General features: G+C 49.4%; 6 protein-coding genes across 6 annotated transcripts; 2 read left to right on the top strand and 4 right to left on the bottom strand.

Annotated features, from left to right (window-relative positions):
- Positions 1-28: 28 nt before the first annotated feature.
- On the bottom strand, positions 29-5,888 carry ASPSYDRAFT_137627 (histidine kinase-like ATPase domain-containing protein). The gene is made up of 3 exons (XM_040840796.1): positions 5,488-5,888; positions 377-5,422; positions 29-321 (listed from the first exon to the last, which is right to left on the bottom strand). Exons 1-3 carry the CDS (start codon positions 5,613-5,615, stop codon positions 210-212), a joined length of 5,286 nt encoding a protein of 1,761 aa, XP_040696419.1. The 5' UTR covers positions 5,616-5,888; the 3' UTR covers positions 29-209.
- Positions 5,889-6,595: 707 nt separating this feature from the next.
- ASPSYDRAFT_164139 (TRAPPII-specific subunit TRS120) lies at positions 6,596-10,913 on the top strand (the record flags this gene model as incomplete). Its single annotated transcript, XM_040843230.1, has 2 exons — positions 6,596-7,582; positions 7,638-10,913. The coding sequence occupies 2 exons, from the start codon at positions 6,596-6,598 to the stop codon at positions 10,911-10,913; spliced, it is 4,263 nt and encodes a 1,420-aa protein (XP_040696418.1).
- Positions 10,914-11,658: 745 nt separating this feature from the next.
- ASPSYDRAFT_164453 (SDR family oxidoreductase) lies at positions 11,659-12,846 on the bottom strand (the record flags this gene model as incomplete). The annotated part of the gene is made up of 2 exons (XM_040843263.1): positions 11,659-12,633; positions 12,703-12,846. The coding sequence occupies 2 exons, from the start codon at positions 12,844-12,846 to the stop codon at positions 11,659-11,661; spliced, it is 1,119 nt and encodes a 372-aa protein (XP_040696417.1).
- Positions 12,847-13,056: 210 nt separating this feature from the next.
- ASPSYDRAFT_51733 (Sec1 family protein) lies at positions 13,057-15,202 on the bottom strand. The gene is made up of 3 exons (XM_040848347.1): positions 14,981-15,202; positions 13,887-14,912; positions 13,057-13,831 (listed from the first exon to the last, which is right to left on the bottom strand). Exons 1-3 carry the CDS (start codon positions 15,095-15,097, stop codon positions 13,193-13,195), a joined length of 1,782 nt encoding a protein of 593 aa, XP_040696416.1. The 5' UTR covers positions 15,098-15,202; the 3' UTR covers positions 13,057-13,192.
- A 171-nt stretch (positions 15,203-15,373) lies between these two features.
- On the top strand, positions 15,374-17,676 carry ASPSYDRAFT_51732 (lysophospholipid acyltransferase). Its single transcript, XM_040848346.1, has 4 exons — positions 15,374-15,416; positions 15,518-15,562; positions 15,638-16,756; positions 16,808-17,676. The coding sequence occupies exons 1-4, from the start codon at positions 15,395-15,397 to the stop codon at positions 17,287-17,289; spliced, it is 1,668 nt and encodes a 555-aa protein (XP_040696415.1). The 5' UTR covers positions 15,374-15,394; the 3' UTR covers positions 17,290-17,676.
- A 614-nt stretch (positions 17,677-18,290) lies between these two features.
- On the bottom strand, positions 18,291-20,451 carry ASPSYDRAFT_164130 (putative serine-rich protein; the record flags this gene model as incomplete). The annotated part of the gene is made up of 2 exons (XM_040843228.1): positions 18,291-18,535; positions 18,600-20,451. The coding sequence occupies 2 exons, from the start codon at positions 20,449-20,451 to the stop codon at positions 18,291-18,293; spliced, it is 2,097 nt and encodes a 698-aa protein (XP_040696414.1).
- Positions 20,452-21,813: the final 1,362 nt, after the last annotated feature.

Below are 21,813 nucleotides of genomic sequence, written 5' to 3'. Positions count from 1 at the left end.
GGAGTTCTAGAAGTTTAGAAGTTTTAGACCGCCGAAATAGTGAATTAGGACTCAGCCTAAAGAACGAAGGGAAATGGAACGCTATGTTAACAGACAAGTCCGTCAAGACTATGCGGTATGCATATAACTACTCCAACTGAAAATTCGAAAACCCGCTAAATTTAGCACATTGGACAATCATGAACATTTGGGACATGGCCTGATGCATCTTAATCCATAGAAGGGAGACCGGAATTAATTTCCAGGGCCCTGGGGCTCTTCGTAGCCGCAGTTGCGACTTTAGTTGCTACCTTAGGGAAGTATTGGCTCACAAAGCTTTCACTGCAGCAGAGCATTAGCATATAAGCAATTCATATCAGAGGGATACCAATCATACGTGTAGTAGCTATGGGCGGAGCTATGGTCTTGAACCAGATTGTGCGCTAACTCATGGCAGAGAATGACCCACCAGTAGACTGTTGCCTCAGCCCGGTCCGGAGTTGCGCTTTGGACCAATGCCTTTTCGTGTAGCTGCTGGAAATAATAATAATTACAGAAGACACTACCGGCTCGGTTGAACGCGATGGACTTCGAACCTGGGTCATGGAAAATACTTAGAGTGTCAGGCCTCAGAGAGAAAACATCGGCACAGTCAAGCAGTATAGAACCAAACAGATTCATCCCAGCACTGTTCTGAGCAAGGAAAGCAGACCTCTCGGGGACCGTTCTTGCAACTAGGACATTGACTCGACAAGGAAGTGTCGCCGCAAATTCTAGATCATGCCCAGGTTTCTCATCGCAATAAGACTTCAATTCATTGAGTTGGTTTGTCTGTGGCCTGGAGAATACACCGGACGACCCATGCGGCCGGCTGGCTTGGACAGCAGAGAGTAATTTCTTTTGCAGCTGTAAGGGAGAGCTTACGGTCACGGAAGGCTCTGGGAGAGGTGGTTTTGGTTCTTTAGGTGGGGGTTGCGGAAGAGGAACATCATTAGGAGGATCAGGCGATGCGGAGGTCTCGCTGAAGGGATTCCAGGACGATCGATTCCCGTCCTTGAAATGTTTTGTGAAAGAGGAAAATAGACCATGGCGCTTGTCTTTGGTCGACTCCGATGGCGAGGTGGGACGGATGCCCTTCGACGATGGCGAGTCCGGAAAGACGCCGGGCATTGGAGCTGGGCCCTGCTTCTCAGGTGTATGGTTCTTAGCTTCTTCGGCCAGTGCCTCTTCCTTTTCTTGTAAACGCCGGCGTTCTTCCTCCAGCTGCTGCTGTCGCCGATCCTCTGCGATTCGGGCTTCTTGAGCCTTCTGTTTTAGAATGCGCTCCACATTATAGCCGCGCCCTCTCAGCTCCAACAAATCAGTTTTCAGCAGCATTTCCAAGGTGAGCGGCGAATGAAGCTTTGGGCGAGAGAGAATCAAGTGCGAAAGTGCTTGGCTAATCTCGTAGAAATCATACCGGCCGGGGCATATTCGCATGACATGTTCTCTCGAGACCTCGGTAACTATTGCCTTTCGTTCCTGCTGGTAAGATATACGGCGGCCCTTGAGAGACCGTGTGATGGCGATAGACTGAACAACCTGGACTTTGAGGTTCTTATCAATCCATCGATTGTCATGCCGTACTGCTTCCGAAGGTTGATCATGGAGGAAAAGCCTTGAACGCTCTTTGATCAGTTTTAGTAATTTGACAGCAGAGCGCTGATCAGCAGACACTGGTCCCCAGTGAGCTCGTTCTTCCACAAGCTGACTGAGAGGCATTGCCCCTAATGCAACGTAGAAGTTCTCAAGTGCCTCTTCCTGGGGCGCGGCCAATACGTGCTCTTTGAAGAGAACAAAGCTTTGGAAGTCATCGACAACAATGACGTCTTTTGCTGCGGCCAGCGTCCATTCCTTGATGCCTTCCTCTTCAGCTTCGTCTTCGTCGTCAGAATTATCAAAGCCTTTTTTCATTTCACTTCTGGACTGTTCCGTGGTCGTAACGATGTCTTTGCTAGCAAGTAAGAAAGCTGACTTTTTCATCTCCTGGAATAGTCCTTTGTGTTTCTTGAGAACAGACACGTTTTCAGCAAGCGTTCTCAACAACTTGAGATATTTTTCGGCACTTTGAAAGATAGAGGAAATCCTAGCCGGTTCTCTGACTACCATCTGCGCCAACTCAACTTTTGTTGGTTCTCTTTTTGACCCAACGGCCATCAGGAAGAGGTTTGCCTCCTGACCAAAGTCGACGAAATCAAACAAGTCTTTGTAATCTTCGCCCTCTCCGAGATAGCAAAGCCTTGGCGCTACACGACGTATTGTCCCATCTTTGGCGGCCCTGTTGTTTTGGATCGGCACTATATCGGCACCTCCAACGCGATCTATATCGCGCTGATTAAGCTCAGACACTCTCCCGGCAAGATATCGATAAAGGAATCTTGCATCATGCTTTGTAGATGGTGGTCTACGTATCAACATATCAAGGCAGTCGGAAAGTTTGGGATGTTGTTTGACACCGAGCTTCGGGGCATGACGATGGAGGTCCTTGCGGAGAATATTGAAACCAAAAAAGGCGGCACCTTCATCTGTATAACACTTGCTCGGAGAACTGATGTTAGACTGTCCGTCCGTCGGTGAGTTGAATATAGCCGCTTGTTTATCGCTCAAATTCTCATTAACGAAGTTGTTCGGCTTTTCAATTGGCAAAAACTGCTCGGTAACCGCGCTGCAATCAAAAATGCCATAGCCTTTCGAATCATACTCGGTGACATAATAAGCCATGGCCTTCCCATGCAGGGTCCAATTGTTCGAAGCAGCCGCCTTGGCCATGATTCGTATGACTTCAATTGCTGTTGGGAAGTTTTTTAGCCCTAACCTAGCCAAGAATCTCCCCTCGATACCGCTGGATACGAACATCCCTGGCCATTCAATAACTGGAAGCCCAAGGGCTCTAAGAGAATCGTTCGGCTCAAAGAGTTCCTGAGCTTTATAGCGCTTCTGGTCTAATGCCTTTGAACTCTCACGACTAATGCTCGACTCGGCGGCGCAGAAACTCGTGTCTTTGAGGCGTTTAATGTCACTGGCAGGAATATCACTGCTGACGGACGCCAGATATCGTATCAAATCGACGTGGCTCCACTTGCGCTTGTTCTGTAGTTTCCCGTCAACTGTATCAGGGTTATTTAGAAGGCGCTCAAAAATGACACCGAGCTCGACGGTTTTCCGTACTCCAAGCGCAGTCAGAAATTTCTCTTTTACCCCCTGGAGTCCATGTATAACAGGCAGATCGTCAAAAAGACGGACGGAAGGAAAGTATGTTTCGCCCGGTTGTTTCATGCCAATTCTAGTAGGAATGACGGTATGTACTTGTAGCAGATCAATCACTTTTTCCCTTGCGGTTTGGGTCAGACTCTCCCATTGTTTCGATATAACTGGTAGCACCTGTGCTGCGAATGCTGAGGTCTGCGTGATGTCTTGCGACAGAGGAAGGACATTTCGGTTTCCGGAATTGCTGAGAAGCCAGGCTAACCAGGGAATCATAGGCAATTCATCCCAACCGAACGACTCTAACTCTTTCCTGGCCAAGGATTTGGTGTACTTGAACGGCATCACGGTTGGCGGCAAAGGAAGGTCGGCAGGTATACGCTGGGGATTCAAAAAAAGCGATACTTCAGAGAAAACAATCAACCCACTGGCAGTACCATTCTCATAATCAGAAGCTACTGCGCCATCCAGTATGCTTTTCACGGAATATGGATCGAGCTGACTAGAAATAGCTCTTCGACTTAACCAGGAAAGAAATTCTGTAATCTGAGAGGGACGTAACGGACTGGTCTCTAGTTCACGCTTGATATCAGAGACCGTAACTTCGGTTACAAGCCCCAGCATCGTCAACTTTTTGACAAACTCTTTCGAGCCCTCCACGAACTCATCTGGCAATACAGGTATAGATTCTAGGAACGTCAAGTCCTTTGCGGCCATGCGCACCTGGTAATTTTGAACAATACCACACGTGGAAAGTACCTCAATAGAAGCATTTTTATTACAAGTCCAAAATGCGTCTTCCATTGTCTGCCCCAGCAATGACGACGGTGTAGACTCACGAAACACGAATTGATTCGCAGTATGGATAGTTTCAGGAAGCACATTCACAATGTCTTCTCGTCGAATTTTCGTCTGCTTTGAGGGATCTTTTGCAGAAAGTATTCTGGTCTTTATTGAAGCCATCTCTGCGGACCAAGCGACTCGACAAACTATACCGGCCGCCCTCAACATCTCCGTGTTCCATTTGCTGATGTACCTCGTGTTGAGATCGATGCTTTCTCGTTCAACTGTTGGAATGACAGAAGGTGCAGATATATGGGCATTGAGACCGGTTGTTTGCTGCGTTGGGAACCCGATGAAAACTCTGCCACCTTTGGAGGGAAGAATAGAGGATAAAAACTCTGCCTGTGATCCAGAAGCCGCAGACGCCTGGCTCGTATCATACGAAGGCGTCAAGACAGCGATTGATGTTTTCTTGGGTGGTGGTTTTCTTGTAGCTCGCTCAAGTTCGCTGCTCAAAGACTGGCTGATGGAAGCCTGGATGGTTGCAGTATTGATGTGTAAAAATACTGACGCTGTTGAGCTCTTTGTCAAGTCTCCTGAACTAACGGCAGACTCCTTTTTCTCGTTATCGACGGTCTTCTCGGATGAGCCTTGGGTGATCCTAGACAGGAAGCTGCGCAATGATACGGTGGTGTCTCTAATACCCTCGCGAAACGTGTTCGCGTTCGGATTCCATTCAACGGCGTGCATCCAGACAGCATCAACCTGTGCAACCTCTCTCGTGACACTCGCAATTTTCATTAGCCCTTCCTGCGTCTTGGTTTCAATGTCTCTTGGAATAGTGAGATTGATACTGGGGGCTGCCTTCTTGACCAAACGGAGCATATTCCAGTCGTCAAGCCACAGCTCTATGCACTCGAGGTTGACAAACGTAAGGCTACTGGACAAGAACTGGCAAAGTTGCTTTAGCGACGGTACAGGCGAGGTATCATTTCGATAGTCTAAGACGAATGTTGTTTCAGGGTTGGCCTTCTCATTCAACTGCAGTCGACGGGTAAAGAGCGCATTCCCCTTCCAATAGAACGCCATAGCATCTGAGCCAGAAGACACAAAAGGCTCCTCGCAGTCGTCGAAAACGCTATAGAAACCGACACCAAAAGCTCCAATTTTCGTCTCGTCGGGGTTCCCGTCTGCGATGCGCTTCAATCTTGCCCAGTCCTTCTCACTAAAAGGAGCACCGTTGTTAGATATTAGGAGACGCTTGAGGGTATGATGCGATATGGTGTGTTTTATCATAGTCGTGCCATCGGCAGACGGCGGCAATGGGACCGTGGTCGAGGGTAAGGTCTCAAATCTGATGGTGACTTTTGTCGCGTTGGCGTCAGCTGCATTCTGGATCATCTCGCGTAAGACCGTCCTTTGAATCTTTGTCAGTAAACACTTTGACTTTCATGAAAAGCTGGTGGTGGGATCGAGCCTTACCATCTCCCCGAATACCGTGCAAGAACCTTTGAAATTAGGCCACGGGTATCTACTGTGACGGCCTCTTCATCTTCTCCAGACCCCATAGTGCGCGCCTTCAGCGCACCGAAATCGATTTTTTCGGCCATGATGTGATATTATAAATGCTTCCAAAACTTGAGTTGTAAACAGGCGTGCAGTTAAATAGCTGTGGGGGTCCGACGACAAAGTAGATTGCGGCAAAGTATTATGTGAATGAGAAGTGCATGAAACAAGATTCACAAGAGAAAAAGAAACAAGAGCAGATGTAGAGTGAGAACGCCGCACGTATGACCTGTTATGACCTAATCAAAAAGGATAAACCTTCAGAGGCAGTGAGTTTCCAACTTTCCATCCATCGTTATTCCAAGGTAGCGGTGGTCATGCTGAGGCGCTACCTTCTTATCGGGGTATTTATCGGAACTATTGTTATCGGGGCGGTGTGGTGACGGCGGTACCTGGCTGACTCAGCGCCGCTGGCGGCGCCCCAATACGGGGAGTTGGGTCACGGGGCCAAGGTTCCCGGGCACCAGACGAACCTAACAGTAGTTGCCCAGGTGTTGATTTGGAGATCCCCGAGACTGTGTATTGCGACGAATATCCCTCGTGTACTCCCGCACCAACAACGCTACATTATTGCCGTTGACTGGCGGTCAAACTGGCCAAGTCGCGGCTACTATCAAGCGTGAAATCCCAATCTAAAACTTCTAGCCTCGTCCCCTTCGGTTGTCTCGCATGACTTCTCGGTACTCCTGTACGCCCCGTTGGAAGCAGTCCCGTGCATCACGCCCGACTGCCTCCGCCTCGCTTCCTTTCGGATGTCACCATGGGCGTTGATCCTCTCTCCCCTATTGCGCCCGCGCGCTTGCGAGCTTTGATACTTCCAGTTGGCCGAATTAAGCGATCTCGCTTCCTCAGTTTCGCCGCGAGGCTCCAGTCCGAAAATGTCGTCCGCTTGGGGGACATCAGCCCCGATGCGCGGCCCAATCGAAGTGAGTGACTCGAAGCTCGAGGATGAGCTGTCTATATGGCGTGGCCTAAAACATCAAACGACCGATTCACTGATCCCCGCGATTTTTCAATGACAGACATGTTCTCTCCCCTAGCCTTCCCGACGGGCATTATCCTTTACGATCTTTCATTTTCCATGCCACCAATATCACACCTGGAATTGTATCCATTTGAATTATTTAGGGAGCCGTTGGTAGTTCTTGCAATAGCCGACGGGTCAGAGCTTCCTGGCGGTGCAGACAAAAATGGCGTCGACTCGAATACTGACCAGTCGCCGAAACCAGAGGGATTGGGCCATCTCCAACAAGAACTCGAGCTACTTAAGGAAAAGAACCCACGAGCGTTGGTGCATCAGCTTCTAGTGTTTGATTACGATGGTGTTAGTAAAGCCTCTAACGGTCCCGATAACGTCCTATGGATTCCGCCTCCGCAGGCCTCTAAGGCTACCACGATGAAAACTGTACTATGTGATATCACGTCGCTGCTCCTTTCTGAGATGGACGAGTTTGCAAGGACTATTCAGAGCATCCCAACCATTGAATCACCAAAGGCCTCGTCTTGGGGTCCGCATCGTGGACCAGATTTGCGTCGGCGCCCAACAGACAAGCTGTTTCATAGGATGACGATGCCTGCGCAGCTCCCCACGGACCCAAGCGGCACCCCCGAAACCACGGAAGTCTCCAGCCAAAGCTCACCGACACCTGAAGGTCATGAGACACCGACAACGTTCGACGAGATCACTCGATCCATACAGGTGGCTAGTCGCTCCAACACCACCTTGGGTAAACCAGGCTCCCTACCGTCGTCCAAAGAGCACAGCAGGGATCGGATGTCGGCTAGTGGCATGAGTGCTACAGATAGGACGAAAAACCGGATCAAAGGCCGCTCAGGTGTCGTAATAGGAACTCTGTTCCTCCAGTCTGGAAGGTGGCCGGATGCCTTGAAGGAACTCGTCGAAGCAGCATCTAACGCGAGGGCAAGCAGCGACTACGTGTGGCATGCCAAAGCGCTCGAGTCAATTCTCCTCTGCTTGCTGATGTTTGCTTGGGCGGGCATGGATTTTCAGGTTTGTTACGGTCTCTCCCTATGGTCTATTGGCTACTAATACCTTTCATCCGCAGGTCCCTCCGATCTGCTATCCTGTTGCTGATAAATCTTCCAAAATGACGGCAGCAATCACTTTTGATCCAACTTCCAGCCAGCCCTCTGCAGGGAATCGAATCATTTCCCTCCAAAACCTCTCAAACCTTTTGCCTGACCTAGCAAACAATATCCTCAATCTGTATAATCGTGCGGCCAATATTACAGATGAACCATTACCGCAACTCGTCTTTTCTGAAACAGTTATTCGCCTGTCCAGGCTATTAGTAGCCGCCCGAATCCGTGATGGGGCTTTGGATGACATTGCCTTGAAGCACGTTGTGATGAATGAGCCATTGGAACTTCTAATCCGACCAGAGCGGCCTCGAGGACTGACAATCCTTCGAAAAAACGAAATTGCGAATTTTCTCTTCCGCGCACTGCCACTTTCTGCTAGCTCAGATTTACCTGCGACGGACGCGATACCTATCCTGATCGGTGTTGTGTCTGTACTAAACACGCTTGATTTGCCACGGAAAAAGGCATTCGTTTTAAGGGAGCTTCTATCTATTTTGGTTCCGGCTTTAGTAACGGCCCGCAAAATCGGGGCTGCTGAAGTTGGTATCCACCCTGCAGCAGGTTTATCGTCGCTCAGTGACACTGCTTTTGATATTAATGCGCTTGATATAGGCCCAGGGAACATGGATCAGAGCATGCGCGCGCTTCTCGGTACTATAGGAGAAGTATACGGCGTACAATCTTCGTCTTGGACCGAGCTAGGGAAAAGAAGGTCCGGAAGCGCTACTGATTCGGAAACCACTGAGTACGACTCGGTAGCTGGGATCGCTGAACGAGCTTTTCGACACGTGGTCCTAGATCGTTACGGCGACCTAAACCTCAAGATTGATGTTCTCAAAATGTGCATCAATTCATGTGAAGCCCTTCCGGATTTTGGTGGCGTTCTGCGATTTACTGTTGAGCTGCTTCAAACCATTCGAGGAGACCTTATGCTCTCTACATTGTCTTACACCGCACCTTGTTTGCAACCGGACGAACAGGTTCGCCTTCTGAATAACATCAAACGAACTGTTGGTGCTGCGAATCGGCTTGGTGTAGCTGGGTTAGAAGCTGAATATTGGGATGATTTCCTAGTTCGCGGTGTTGAGCTACTATCCCTAACTGACCCTAAAAAGCCAGTTCGTCGATCCAAATCTGAACTCGACGCTGTTACTGCGACAAACGAAAAATCCCCAAAAGATCCGTTCTTGTACAACCCATTTTCTAAAGCCACCAGCAAGGCTTCAGAGCTGCTTATGGTCGCCGGTGAACATGCAGCATTCCAGGTAACTCTTCAGAATCCTTACGAATTTGAAGTCGAGATTGAACGGATCCGCCTGGAGAGCGAAGGTGTGCCTCTGGATGCCGTGGCTGAATGGGTACTCCTTCCGCCGCTCTGTATTCAGGACATCACAGTATATGGAATAGCCCATGAGCAGGGCTCATTGAAAATAACTGGCTGTGCTGTGAAGGCTCGGTACTGTAGGGAGCGAAGCTTCCCTATATTCAAAGATTTCTGGAAACCTGATATAGAGATGAAATTCAAACGAACCGGGTTATCGGCCAAGAAGCCTTCTGCTGATCGCCCTCTATCTTGGAGCTCTACGTTCTCCAAGGATGGAAAGTCACTTTCAAAGAAAGGACCTGAAACGTCATGTTGTGAGGTAAAAGTCATCCGGCCGCAGCCGTCCCTCACAATAGAGTCGCTATCACTTTCTCAATCCGCGCTTATGGTACTTGAGGGTGAAAGGACAACTTTCAGCATCACACTACGCAACTCATCTTCGTGCGATCTCGACTTTATTCTATTTACTTTCCAAGACTCGACAACGAAACAAATACAGACCGCACTGAGCAACAAGGACTTGCTCCCAGTTGAAATATATGAATTAGCGCTGAAGCTAACAAGACCAGCTCTGCACTGGCGCAGAGAGGGCTTGAATCCAAGTGACTATTCCATCCCTGCGGGGCAACGTGCGACATTCGTTGTCAACGTTACTGGAAACCCTGGGTTGCAGGAAGCTACGGTGCAGATCGACTATTCCAGCATCGGAGTGTCTTATGAAGCACTGCCTGACATATTCTATACCAGACAACTATTTATACCGCTCACGGCAACTGTAAACGCGAGTGTGGAAGTGGCCCGTTGCGATATATTACCCTTCAGTAGTGACTTTGCGTGGTCGAATAACGGGAAGCTTGACGCCAATCGTCCCGCCAGCGAAGCGCTCGAATCTTCAGACCTTCACAGCAGTGATCATTTCTCAACTGTTCTCTCGAACCTGGCGCGCGGATCATATGGCTCTGATCACTGCATTCTACTCCTTGACCTTCGGAACGCATGGCCAAATCCGTTATCCGTTGCTTTGCATGTCATGGACAAACCCGGGGAGTTGGCTGACGAAGCCGGCCGGTACTCCCTGCGTGAGGTCCTTCAACCAGGCCAGATGTCGCGCTTTGTTCTCGTTCTACCTCGTGTTTATGTACAAAACCCTCATGCCTCAATACCGTCTATAAACACGGGATCCAAGAGACAGTTTGTTGTTAGTGCACATAAACTCACATTCGACGCTGAAGCTGCAGCACGGGAGGCGTTCTGGTATCGAGAAGAGCTGCTCAAGAGAGTCAGTGGGTCCTGGAAAGAAGCCTTGGGTGGTCGTGAAGGAACGATTGACCTGAGAAACATGCGCTTCAATGCTCGGATGGTGGACGCATTGCGACTTGAGGATGTGGAGACGAGTTTCTCGTTAAAACCTTCCTTCACCGGGAATTCCCTGACCGGCACGCCCGCTAGCGTTATTCAAACGGGGAGGTCGAAATACAGGGTCGAAACTGACCAGATGTTGGATCTTACTGTCACGGTTCACAACCGCTCGTCTAGGCCCATCCACACCCTCCTTCGACTCCAGCCCAGCCTTCGTAATCAACCAAGTAATGTTGCGCTTGATCTCCCAAGACGCTTGGCTTGGACAGGCATGTTGCAGCAGGTACTTCCCGTGTTAGGCTGTGGTGAAAGCACGACTGCTACTGTCGGCGTCACGATCCTCTGCCGAGGCGAGTACGAATTCGGCGCAACAGTCGAGGAACTACGCCTCCTACGCACATCCCCCGAAAGGGATGGAAAAGCCACATCAGATCATGCGTCTGTCTCTTACCCCAGCGATGAAGATTTCATCAAGGACACCTTCGGCGCCGACATGGCTAAGAAACGACGCATCTGGCATGCCAGAGAAACATGTGTTATGACTGCTCATGATTAACGGCCAGAAACATAGACGACTGAGCTTCAAACTCTTTTGCTTTGCATGAGTTGCGCGCAACAGCAGTCCACGACCGAAATGATAGCAAACAATTCTTTGTACAATTTCTTTTGAAATTTGTTGCCCCGAGTCTGAAGCTTAGAAGCAATGCTTTACCGGACTAATGTGTGTGTTTGTGTGAGTTTACTCGCCGGTTGCTTGGAGACAAAGCTATGATGATGGAATTGAGTGCTTGATTTGGAGGGCTCCTTTCTGATTCCTCCCTTTGCCCTTCCAATCTTGCTCTTGATTGATTGTCTATACTGTATAGATACCTAGTTCTTTTTTGGTTTATACCAATCACTGTACATACCCGAGAAAATAATAATCCAACATATCTACATAATACATATTATTGACCGCGCGGTCCATCCATTCCGTTATTTGATCCATCGCACAGCTAAATGGCATTGGACATGAGGGCTGGTTGCTGGCTAATTTGCCGGGAAACGCGGTTCCTCTTCGTAGTCGTAAAACGCAGATTGCGTTCACAAATAAAGATAGCAAGCACGTGCCTAGGAGCACCACCCTAGTAGAGAGTGCTTGGGAGACGACTAAAGGGCCTCAGACTGTTGTGTAAGACCGGTAGATCTGTTAGCCTGATGGTAGGTAGCACGGCCCCTCAGGCCCAATCTTCTTAATTGAAGCTCATATAAATGGACGGACGCACTATCGCCATTGATGATGCAACAACTTCACCCCCAAATCATATTCTGCCCTCCTCCTCCTGCTCTTGGGTATTTGATGGGGGCTTGTCTTTATTCTGTCCGGCAGAGCCAGTTGGCTGGTCCATGGACGGGAAACTAAGATATTTCCAGTCCTCTATCTCCTCAATAATACACTTGAGTCGGTCTCGGATACTCTCAACCGCATATGTCCCCAATATAAGTCTCAGCGGCGGATAAGAGCAGTGGCCCAGTTGCCAGACCAAATGAGCTGCTTTGACAGCACTAGCGGGCTGCTTATCACCCAGCCACATGAGCATCCGCTTTGCGTGAGCTGCTGGCGCCGTAGGCGTGTTATATGGCTCGCTCGGCGGCTTCACGAGGAAGTGGCCATATAAGGGTAGGGGCGATGAAAGGTTATGCACGCTGTCTGTGTTGGGGATAGGCTCGGCTGAGACGAGGTCTCCAACATCATCGCGACGCATGTGGCCGGGTTCGACGAGCGTGGTCTTAATGTTGAAGGAATCAACTTCGTAGAGCATGCTCTCCATCAGTCCCTCGACAGCATACTTTGATGCACAGTATGGTCCTAAGCCAGGTACACCGAGCGCGCCAGAAGTCGAGCTAAATATCAAATATCGCCCTGTTCGACGTTCTCTAAAATGTGGCAACGATAGCTGAATCATGTTAAGAGTCCCCGTGAAATTTGTTTCAAACTGGTCGCGGATATCATATTCGTCCTGGTCCTCGCAGGCCCCAATGACACCGTACCCCGCGCAGTTTGCGATGATGTCGATGTGGCCGAAACGCTCGATTGTGCGGTCAATAACTTGTTGCACGGTTTCGCGGGCTCGCACATCGCAGAGGAGTCCCAGGCAGTTTTCATGTTCATCTTCGAGCTTCTTCATCGCTTGCGGGCTGGTTTCGAAAGTGCGGCCGGCTGCCGCGACGAGGTCGTCGCGCGAGAGAGCGGTTTTCACGAGAGAACGGCCCATGTGGCCAGTTGCGCCAAAAATCTAAATTCGCGAGAGCGGAACATGATCAATACAGGCGTCTCTGGAGCAACTGGGGGGTGGATTCTATACCAGCCAGACAAGTGGTTTCGGCGGGTTCTGCGGACCTGGGGGGTCGGTGGTAGAAGGAAGCTGGAGCTTCGGTTCTCGACTGTTGGTCGTCGCAGAGGGCGACAGGGCTGTTGCAGCCCTGGGAGGGGAGTTGTGAAGCTCCATTGGGTTGGAGAAATGAGGGTGTTCTTGAAAGGAAGCCTGTTGCAGTCGGGAATCGGTTGATCGCGAATGGAGGACCTCGCCCGCCATCGCCGATTCTCCGCATTAAGAAAATCTGGGGCCGCGGCATGTTCACGTCCACAGCTACTGTAGCACTGTTGTCCCTACAAACAGTGCATGTTTACTTGCGACCTCGGCTTACTGGTCGAAAATAATGGTTATAGGGTGTTTTTAATTGGCGCCGTCTATTGGTTCAGCTTCACACATTAGATCTACATAACGCTACTCAAAATGCAGCCATTTGAACGCCTGCAAGCCATAAAACACATGGTATAAAAGAACTGGGCGCCTAGTGTCCGATTTCTCTCCGAAGCCGTCCAGCGGCAGTGGAGGACGCGGGCTCGGGCCATCCGCTAACAGCATCGTCGACTTCCTCAAGAAAACTTTTGCTGTTGTGGATGGAGGTGCTGGCCAAAACTACCCGTACACCCGGGGAGCTAGCATTAACTTGGGTCACCATTTTCGCTTCTTCATACGTAGTTCCGCCAACCACGAATATAATGATGTCCTGCGGTTTGTCTCGGATATGACCGCCACCCTCTAAAAATGGGTATTGGAGCTCCTTGAGTTTGCCCTTGATTAAATTTTGTAGGGTTGCTTCTAGACGAGGCGAATGTTGCGTGTACACGTTCTCAACCCCCTTTAACCCCTTGAACCTGTCCCGGGCACCGGAAAATAGCGATGTGGATTCAAAGAGGTCAGAGAACCCACCAGCGATAGGCGGAGCTTGGAGAGAATGGTGGTAGGCAAGTATCTTGGGTATGATGTTCACACGGTGCGAAGGGACATTTCCTGCCGTGACGAGCAGGTCAAGCAGAATCGGAAGAGCGTTCGAGGGCTGTTTCTCGTATCTGATGGCATATAAGGCTACTAAGCGTAGCTTATTCTCAGCAGGTACTGTGGGTAATTGAATGATCCTTTGCAAATTCTACCGGATCGTTAATTGGATATTGAACGAGCATAAGGGCGTGACCCTAACGTACCTTTAGATCGCTATTATGATTGTCGTTGCACGCCAAGCTCTGCTCCAGTTCACTCACATCAAGCAGGGTATCTTCTCCTACCCGCCGACTGAGCTCGCCGACCAGTGTGACATGTTTGCTCACGTTGCCTGAAAGCTTTCGAAATTCGGGGTAATCTTCCACGAAGCGCTTCATATCGGCAATAGACTCAATATTCATTGTGTTTTGAGTCTTCACCTGATACTGTTCCACGTATTCTTTGATATTCTGGCCGAGATCACCAAAGTTCTGATACATATTTTTCTTGAAGAATGGATCCTGGTCTTGAGAAAGAACAATTTCCCGTAACTCAGGGCGAATTTCTGGGACATCTCGAAGGTCTACCCGACCATTCTGAATCCCCATTAATTCATGTACCATGGCCTGGTATGTCCATTGCGTGAGGAGCGGCGTTATTGGATCATCGCGACGGTCGAGAATGAGTAGGATCGGAGGGGTATCGGTCTTGCGAAAATTGAAGAGCTGCTCCTCCTGGGTCAGCTGGTAGCGAACTTCTGCTGCCAGCTTCTTAGCCAAAAGGCTATTTTTCTCATATCGAATTAACGGATTTTTCTTCAGGGAAAGTAATGTCGCAATTACCCCTTCCGTGCTTCTCTGTAGCGCGTCCGCGTTCCATACATCTGGTGAATTGGCCCAGAGTCGCTGGTTCGGATAACCTAAGTTCAGGGAACAAAGGTCGGGGTTGATCACAAGGAAATCCGCAAATTGCTCCTGCACGACCCGTACCACTTCATGCACATCGGCTTCGGCCAAACGCTCCAAGGAAGATTTGCGGATAATGTTGCTAAAGTAGATGTAATATTCGCCGTACTTCGGCTCGCGGAGTTCATCGATGAGGAGCTGGATGGATGTCGGGGAGGGTCGCACGAAGCAAAGGCAGCGTAGATGTCGCATTCTCTCTCGAGCGGCGTTGTCTAGTCGGTCGATAAGGTATACCTCATGGTTCAGCAGGGCGGATTGGGTGATGGCCGTCGATACAATTGGTACCTGCGACAGTCGCTAGTCAGTACACAAATCTGTCGCATCCACCACTGAAAGGATTGCGAGTGTCCCACTGTCTCACTGTCAAGAAGTAAGATCTTCATCTTGGTTGTAGACGGGCCTGACGCCGATGGATCGCCCGCTGTGACCATCTTGGAGATGTAGCCAGACACCGCGGCGACGACGTCCATTGTGGCTGACAGAGGTCGCAGAGTAAGGGTGATCAAAAAAGAAGAACAGAATGGAAGCTTTTTGATACGATCACGGGCGAGTAATGGGAAGGGAGGAAGAGAAAGGAAGGATGAAGCTGTGTTGGCGGGATGCCAAGTCGCAGTCTGATGATCGGCCTTGTGATTCCGTCATGCTTTCTCAACGCTCAACCCAATATCTTCACTTTCTTACTCTCCTTCACCCATTGTTCTTTTTACTCTTCTCGTCCACCTCTATGTTGTGCCCTTTGTAATCTAACTCCCACTCGGGCCTTTATCATGTTCCCAGGAATCGATTACTGTACGTCCATTTCCTTTTCTTTTTGCACGGATCCGAGTCTTGGTACAGTCACATTAGAGCTTCAGATCGAGTCGCCTAACATTTTCTTCACTACTTTTTAGTGTTCCGTTATCCTGCCAGGATTACTGGAGCTTCCGTCGATGAGCGTATGTTCCACCCGGTGGTGCTTCTGTTACTCGTCGAGCTCGACCAGTCTAGCTAATGGCGGGGCTTCCACAAAGTAAAACTCATAGCTTCGTTCCTCCTTTCGTATCCGCTGGCAGGGCTATTGAAAAGAATTCCAGATACGCAGCCTTGGAAGAAAAATGCGTTCAATATTGCAGTATCGCTATTCTACCTCATCGGGTTATTTGACCTGTGGGACGGCCTGCGGACGCTCATCTACAGTTCCGCCGGCATCTACGCTATAGCCTACTATATCGATGGTTCAATGATGCCTTGGATTGGTTTCATATTTCTGATGGGCCACATGTCAATCAACCACATTAGTCGCCAGATACTAGACAATCCGCAGGTTATTGACATTACTGGAGCCCAAATGGTGCTTGTGATGAAACTCTCGGCTTTCTGCTGGAACGTGCATGACGGCCGATTGCCTCAAGACCAGCTGTCGGATCCCCAGAAGTATGCTGCGATTACCGCATTTCCGTCGATATTGGACTACGCGGGCTACGTACTGTTTTTCCCGGGCCTTTTCGGTGGTCCCGCATTTGACTATGTTGCCTACCGTCGGTGGATCGACACCACGCTCTTCGAAGTACCCCCAGGCACAGATCCGTCCAAGGCACCACCGACTAGAAAGAAACGGAAGATTCCCCGAAGTGGAACTCCTGCTATGAAGAAAGCAACCATAGGCCTGGTATGGATTTTCGTTTTTCTGCAACTAGGCTCAATATACAACCAAGATGCAGTTTTGGACTCCAGTTTCATGGAATACTCATTCGTCCGACGGGTTTGGACCCTATACGCGCTTGGATTTACGGCCCGCACCAAGTATTATGGCGTGTGGAGCCTAGCTGAAGGTGCTTGTATTCTGTCAGGGATGGGTTATAATGGCTTTGATGGCAAAACCGGCAAGGTATTTTGGAACCGGCTGGAAAACATCGATGCCTGGAAGCTCGAGACCGCTCAGAATTCGCACGGATACTTAGGGAGCTGGAATAAGAACACCAACCACTGGCTTCGCAATTATGTCTACTTGCGCGTTACTCCTAAAGGAAAGAAACCAGGATTCCGCGCGAGTCTGGCGACATTCACAACTAGTGCTTTCTGGCATGGATTTTACCCTGGGTATTATTTATCATTTGTTCTAGGGTCTTTTGTCCAAACCGTGGCGAAGAGTAAGTAGAAATCCTACCTAGTTTCGTTGCTATCACTGACCACGTTGCTAGACTTCCGACGCCATGTTCGACCATTTTTCCTTTCTGCAGATGAGACTACACCCGGTCCATACAAGCGGTACTATGACCTTGCCAGTTGGTTTGTGACCCAGACCGTTATGTCTTTTGTTGTCATGCCATTCATATTCTTGTCTTTCCCGGCTTCGAACCGCGTTTGGCAAAGCGTCTACTATTATGGAATCATAGCTATAGTTGTGTCTCTCGCTTTCTTCGCTTCGCCAGCAAAGGGTATCCTCATTAAGAAGTTGAAATCTCGCGATCGTCCCAAGATGGTACGATCAGCAAGCACAGAGAGCATTCAAGAGCCAACACTGGGTTTGCCAAGCGATGCCTTCAAGGAATTTGACGATGCAGTACAGGAGGTCAAATCTGAAATCGAATCCAGACGCAGACGAGGCAGCGTGGTCACAATGCCAACAGGCGAGGAACTCAAGGCCGCGGTCGAAGACAAAATCGGCCACCCGCTCGGATGAGCCACACCCACTTGTCCATCCTTAAATCCATATTTCTTCTTTCCAGCGCCAGCAGTGGACAAAGGCTTTTGGGTCATAAGCCTTTTCTGCCAACCGAGCGGTCGATGGCTGTCAAACCTTTGGGATACGAAATATTTCCGGATAGACTCGTTTATGCCAGCATCGACGGCATTGGTTTATATGTTCTCGCCATGTTAATTGTATACCATTCTAATTACTCACTATCGCTTGTTCTCTTATACACTTCCACGCCAAACTCAGCCCTATTCTTTTGAGGTCCATCAGATATATTGTGCAATTAATTTTAATCATAGAATCATTTTCATTGAGAAATATTCAAAATATGTGTCAAATAAGGCGCCGTTTTATTGAAATGGAGTGTATAAGTATAATATCCGCCGATCCCATATCTAAATACTAATTGTATATACATCAGGATATAAGTAGTGTATAAGAATTAACATGGTGAAAAACTTCCCGACTAATAAGGGTCGGTAAAGTAGAGAATAGAAAGAAAGAGTCCGTAATCTGTCGTCGTAAGAAACCCACAGCAAAACAATTACCAATTACTCCACATGGAGCACTCTCCCATAGGAGAGAAGGGGAGCACAAGCAAGAACGCCGGGCTGGAAGAGAATGAATATAAAACATTATGTGCATCACATCGTGCGGTCGTGTCAAGTAATTTTTGTGAACAAGCGAGGAATGCAGTCGGAATAAGGGGTAATAAGAGGAGAATATGCGACAGCAAAGAAGGGTATAATCGCGAATGTCAAAAGAAAAGCACAGAGTCCACGGTGCCGATGGGGCAGTTGAATTGTGGACTCGAAAACCAGAAGACCAAATGGGTCCTTGAGGGGACGAAGATGCGAAGCATTGCCTGCGAGAAGAATGGGAAAAAAGAAAGAAAGAGGGGTCGTGTAAAGATTTTCAACGGCGTTGGGTTGGGTTATACAAGCAGCTTAGAAGCCTACTGTAGAGCCCACAACAGCGAGTGTTATCTAGGGGGTGTTAGTGGAAACCATAAACGAATGAGCAACCGAACATACAATGATAGCAACGATCACCAACCCTAGCGGATTCATCCATCGATTGAGGTTTCTCCACCATCGAGCATTAAGGTATCGCCGTCGCTCAAGGTCGTAGAGTCGCATCTTGAGCGTCTCCTCCAACTCAGGACCACGGTTCTCCTCCATCATCATTTCGGGCTTTTTCGGGAGGGGTAAGAACGAAGCGATAAGCCATACTAAATGTAAAAGGTCATGTAAGAAACAACGCAATCCAAAAAGCAGGGGGCTGGATGTGCTTACTGAGTGGACACATAAAGCCCAAGCAAAAGGACCAAACTTGGATATTACGCCGACCAAGGATGGGCTCAGTCCGAGAGTCAAGAGATGGCGCACGCCAAGCGCTTGACTTCGGCATTACAACACGCTTGTCTGGGAATAGATGGGGTGACCAGCTAGGTCGTAGTCGGTGAAGAGACGATGCAGCCCTTGTTACAGATGGCTCGGGAGGTTTCACCCAATGGCTTCGCGGATCTCGGAGGTCGGAATCTGTTTGTTCGCCAGACCTCGTTTGGGCCTCATCTGATTTTCTCGATCGACTGATGGCGCTAGTAAAACGCTGGATAGCATTCGAGTTGGAGGTCGCAGGTCTCGCTGAGGCTGGGCGACTATCTTCCTCCACCAGGGCCAGTGTAGAATTACCGGGTTCCTCTTCAGTTGTATAATACATCCTAGCCCAAGTCGGAAGGATATTTGTGACAAAGCTAGAACTCGTGCCAGGACGCTGATTGCTCCGTACACTGCTGCTTCTAGAACTTGAAGTCTGGCTAGTGGGAACACCTGGGTTTGTCGGACGCGGCGGTAGGCTAGCAACGCTGTCTAGGAATTCGTCATCTTCCGACTCATTCACCAGCCATACTGAGGATGAGGTGAGCCTTTGGCGCGTCATGGCTACCGGAGGTGGCGAGAGTTCTTCTGACATGTTTCTCGAGTTATTGTTCGTGGGAGAAGCGAAGCCAGAATCGCCCTCGGCTGACCAACGAGACGTCACCGTCGAGAGATGAGACCGAAATCGGGCGGAGGAATAATCACCACTAGGCGCAGGTAGATTGTCCTCAGATGACCCTGGGGAGTTTGATACGTTTTCCACCCTTGAACCGGACGACGGGACTCTGATAGACGGATACTGGATGAACACCCCGTTATCGACAACAGCCTGGCGTATTTCAGAGCGCGGGGCGCCTTCCGATGACGAAGTTGCCGAGCGAGAATGGCTCCTAACACTCGGTCGAGTAGAATTTGATCTCATCGAGGGAACCTGATATGGAGGGCTGGAGCGAAATGACTGAGAGCGGGAGGGCCCTAGCTCAGACGACGAGCCATGTGTCCAAGGTGCAGCGTCTGCATATCGAATAACAGTGCCTAACGAGTTGAGCGATGATACTGAGTTCGACCGTGAACCGGAATCCTGATTTGACGAGGGACCGATGCGAACGAAATTAAGACTGGAAGTGTCCAAAGCGACATAATTAGGGCTAGACGGCGGCCCTATAGGGACGACATTAGGGCTTGTGTTGCTTGACGAAACATTTTCTGAGCCAGCAGGTTGGCGTGAGACAGAGTCAGGGGCAACTGTCTTGATAGTTGGCGCGCTTTGAGGTAGAGTAGACTCTTCATCCGAATATATACCACCAGATTCATCATTCTCCCGTAGGCCAGATCGCTCATCCTCGACCAGCTCTGACTCTGGAAAAGAAGTCTTGCTTGAACTTGGATCATCCTCCCACAGCTGTGGGGGCGTATTGGCTGCATCAAATGTCGAAGACAGATCCCAATCAGCAATTGAATGATCAACTACGCTGCTGTCTGCAAGTCCACTAATATCCGTTGAGTATGTCCCGGTTGATGCACTTGGGCCTTCGTCATAATGAAAGCGCGAGTCGGGAACGAACTCATGACCTTTTCCAGGTCGCGGCAGAAGAATCTGTTCCGGCTTAGTCGGATAAGGTGTAGCTGTATAGATGTGATGCTCTTCTTGCTCGGGGTGTTTGTCGCTGACAGCCCGCACGGATGCAGGTGGGGAACATTCGTTTGTATGAGACGGTGTTCGTTCGTGAAGCGCTCTCCTTCGGGGAGACGAGTTGTTCGAACGCATGTTGTGGGAGTGACCATTAATTCATTATCTGGAGATACCAGCGGTAAAAGTGTGAAGACCGATGAAAGGAATGCAGTTTCCAGAAAGGAGAAGGGTGTCCAAAACAAGGGAGAATAGTAAAGGAAAATGAAAATGAAAGCCTCCGCAAGATATTATCAATTAGAGGTAATACAATAAGCACTGAAAAGAAGTGATGGGCAATAATCAAAATGCCGCTTAATCCAAAGCGAACTAGAAGGAAAGGGAAGACAACAGCTATCAACACGTTATTGGCGATTGTTGACTGTTGTTTTGTTGATGTGGTTCCGTGAAAATTCTTGACACAGCAGCAAGGAATGCCTCGACAGTGACGACACAATTCGATGTGAAAAAAGGCGACGGTGTCCAACGGTTGTGGAACAAAAAGAGCGTAGATCGACCGATAGCGAGAGGAGTACTGAATCCTGATACAGCCGAAGGGAATGAACGATTGCAAGAACGGTAAAAGAGCGTCTAACCGGAGAGCTGGGAGCACCGCTGGGAACTGTTTCTAAAAGAGTGACAAACAACAGAACGACTGGAGGGCTGAAAGCAAAGGGACACAATCTGAAACAGCGAGATACCCGCAATTATGTATTTGAGAACCTTTCCCCCTTCAGCCCAGGAATTTCGTTGCGCAGCGGCGGTGAGCAGCGGAGGAACTAGACTCAAAAGGGACCCCAGGGGCCATGCAGAGGAGTCTGGAGCGCCGTTTAAAATTGCACGATTGGCGGATAAGACAAGGCAAACGAAGCTCATCGCTTATTTTAGGAAGATGTCCGCCTCTCAATTTGCCAGTGGGTTCGAGTTTAATTGCAGCGGTCCCTCTTCGTCATCCGAGATCGAGGTCTGAAGATCGCCAGCGTCTAAGAATATGCTTTGAACGGGTCGGACTCGACGATGATGAAGATCTCTTGAATCTTACTTACCGCCGTGCTGGTTATCCTCCCAGGAAATTAAGGACCGTATCTTGGCGAACTCGAGTTCTTGCCCTGCGGCTAGCCAAATAATTTCATTCAGCCCTGGGAGGTATCGCAATTCGAAGACAAAGCAGGGCATGAAGTGATGGTCGGCTTCGAAATCAGGAGTGAGGGCCAAGGGCCCCATGAGGTTGGGCCGTTGACCAGTGGAAAAGAGAAAGAGAAAGTGGGAATGCAAGGCACGCAGGTTGGACGCTCGGCCGTACAGTACGGCGTGCATAAGTGACTTCTGCGCTGGAGGAATAACAATGCACGAAGGCCAATCCATCCCACTCTCTGTATGCCGGATAATCACATCACATTCCCAAACTCGGTTACGAGCGTCGTGTCAGCGTCTTCCACGAGGAGACCAAATTAGGTGATT

This window comes from Aspergillus sydowii (genome assembly GCF_001890705.1).
Source record: "Aspergillus sydowii CBS 593.65 unplaced genomic scaffold ASPSYscaffold_19, whole genome shotgun sequence".
Lineage (NCBI taxonomy): Eukaryota > Fungi > Ascomycota > Eurotiomycetes > Eurotiales > Aspergillaceae > Aspergillus > Aspergillus sydowii.
The sequence above is the reverse complement of the archived record's forward strand: the minus strand, read 5'-3'. Positions and strand labels throughout refer to the sequence as shown.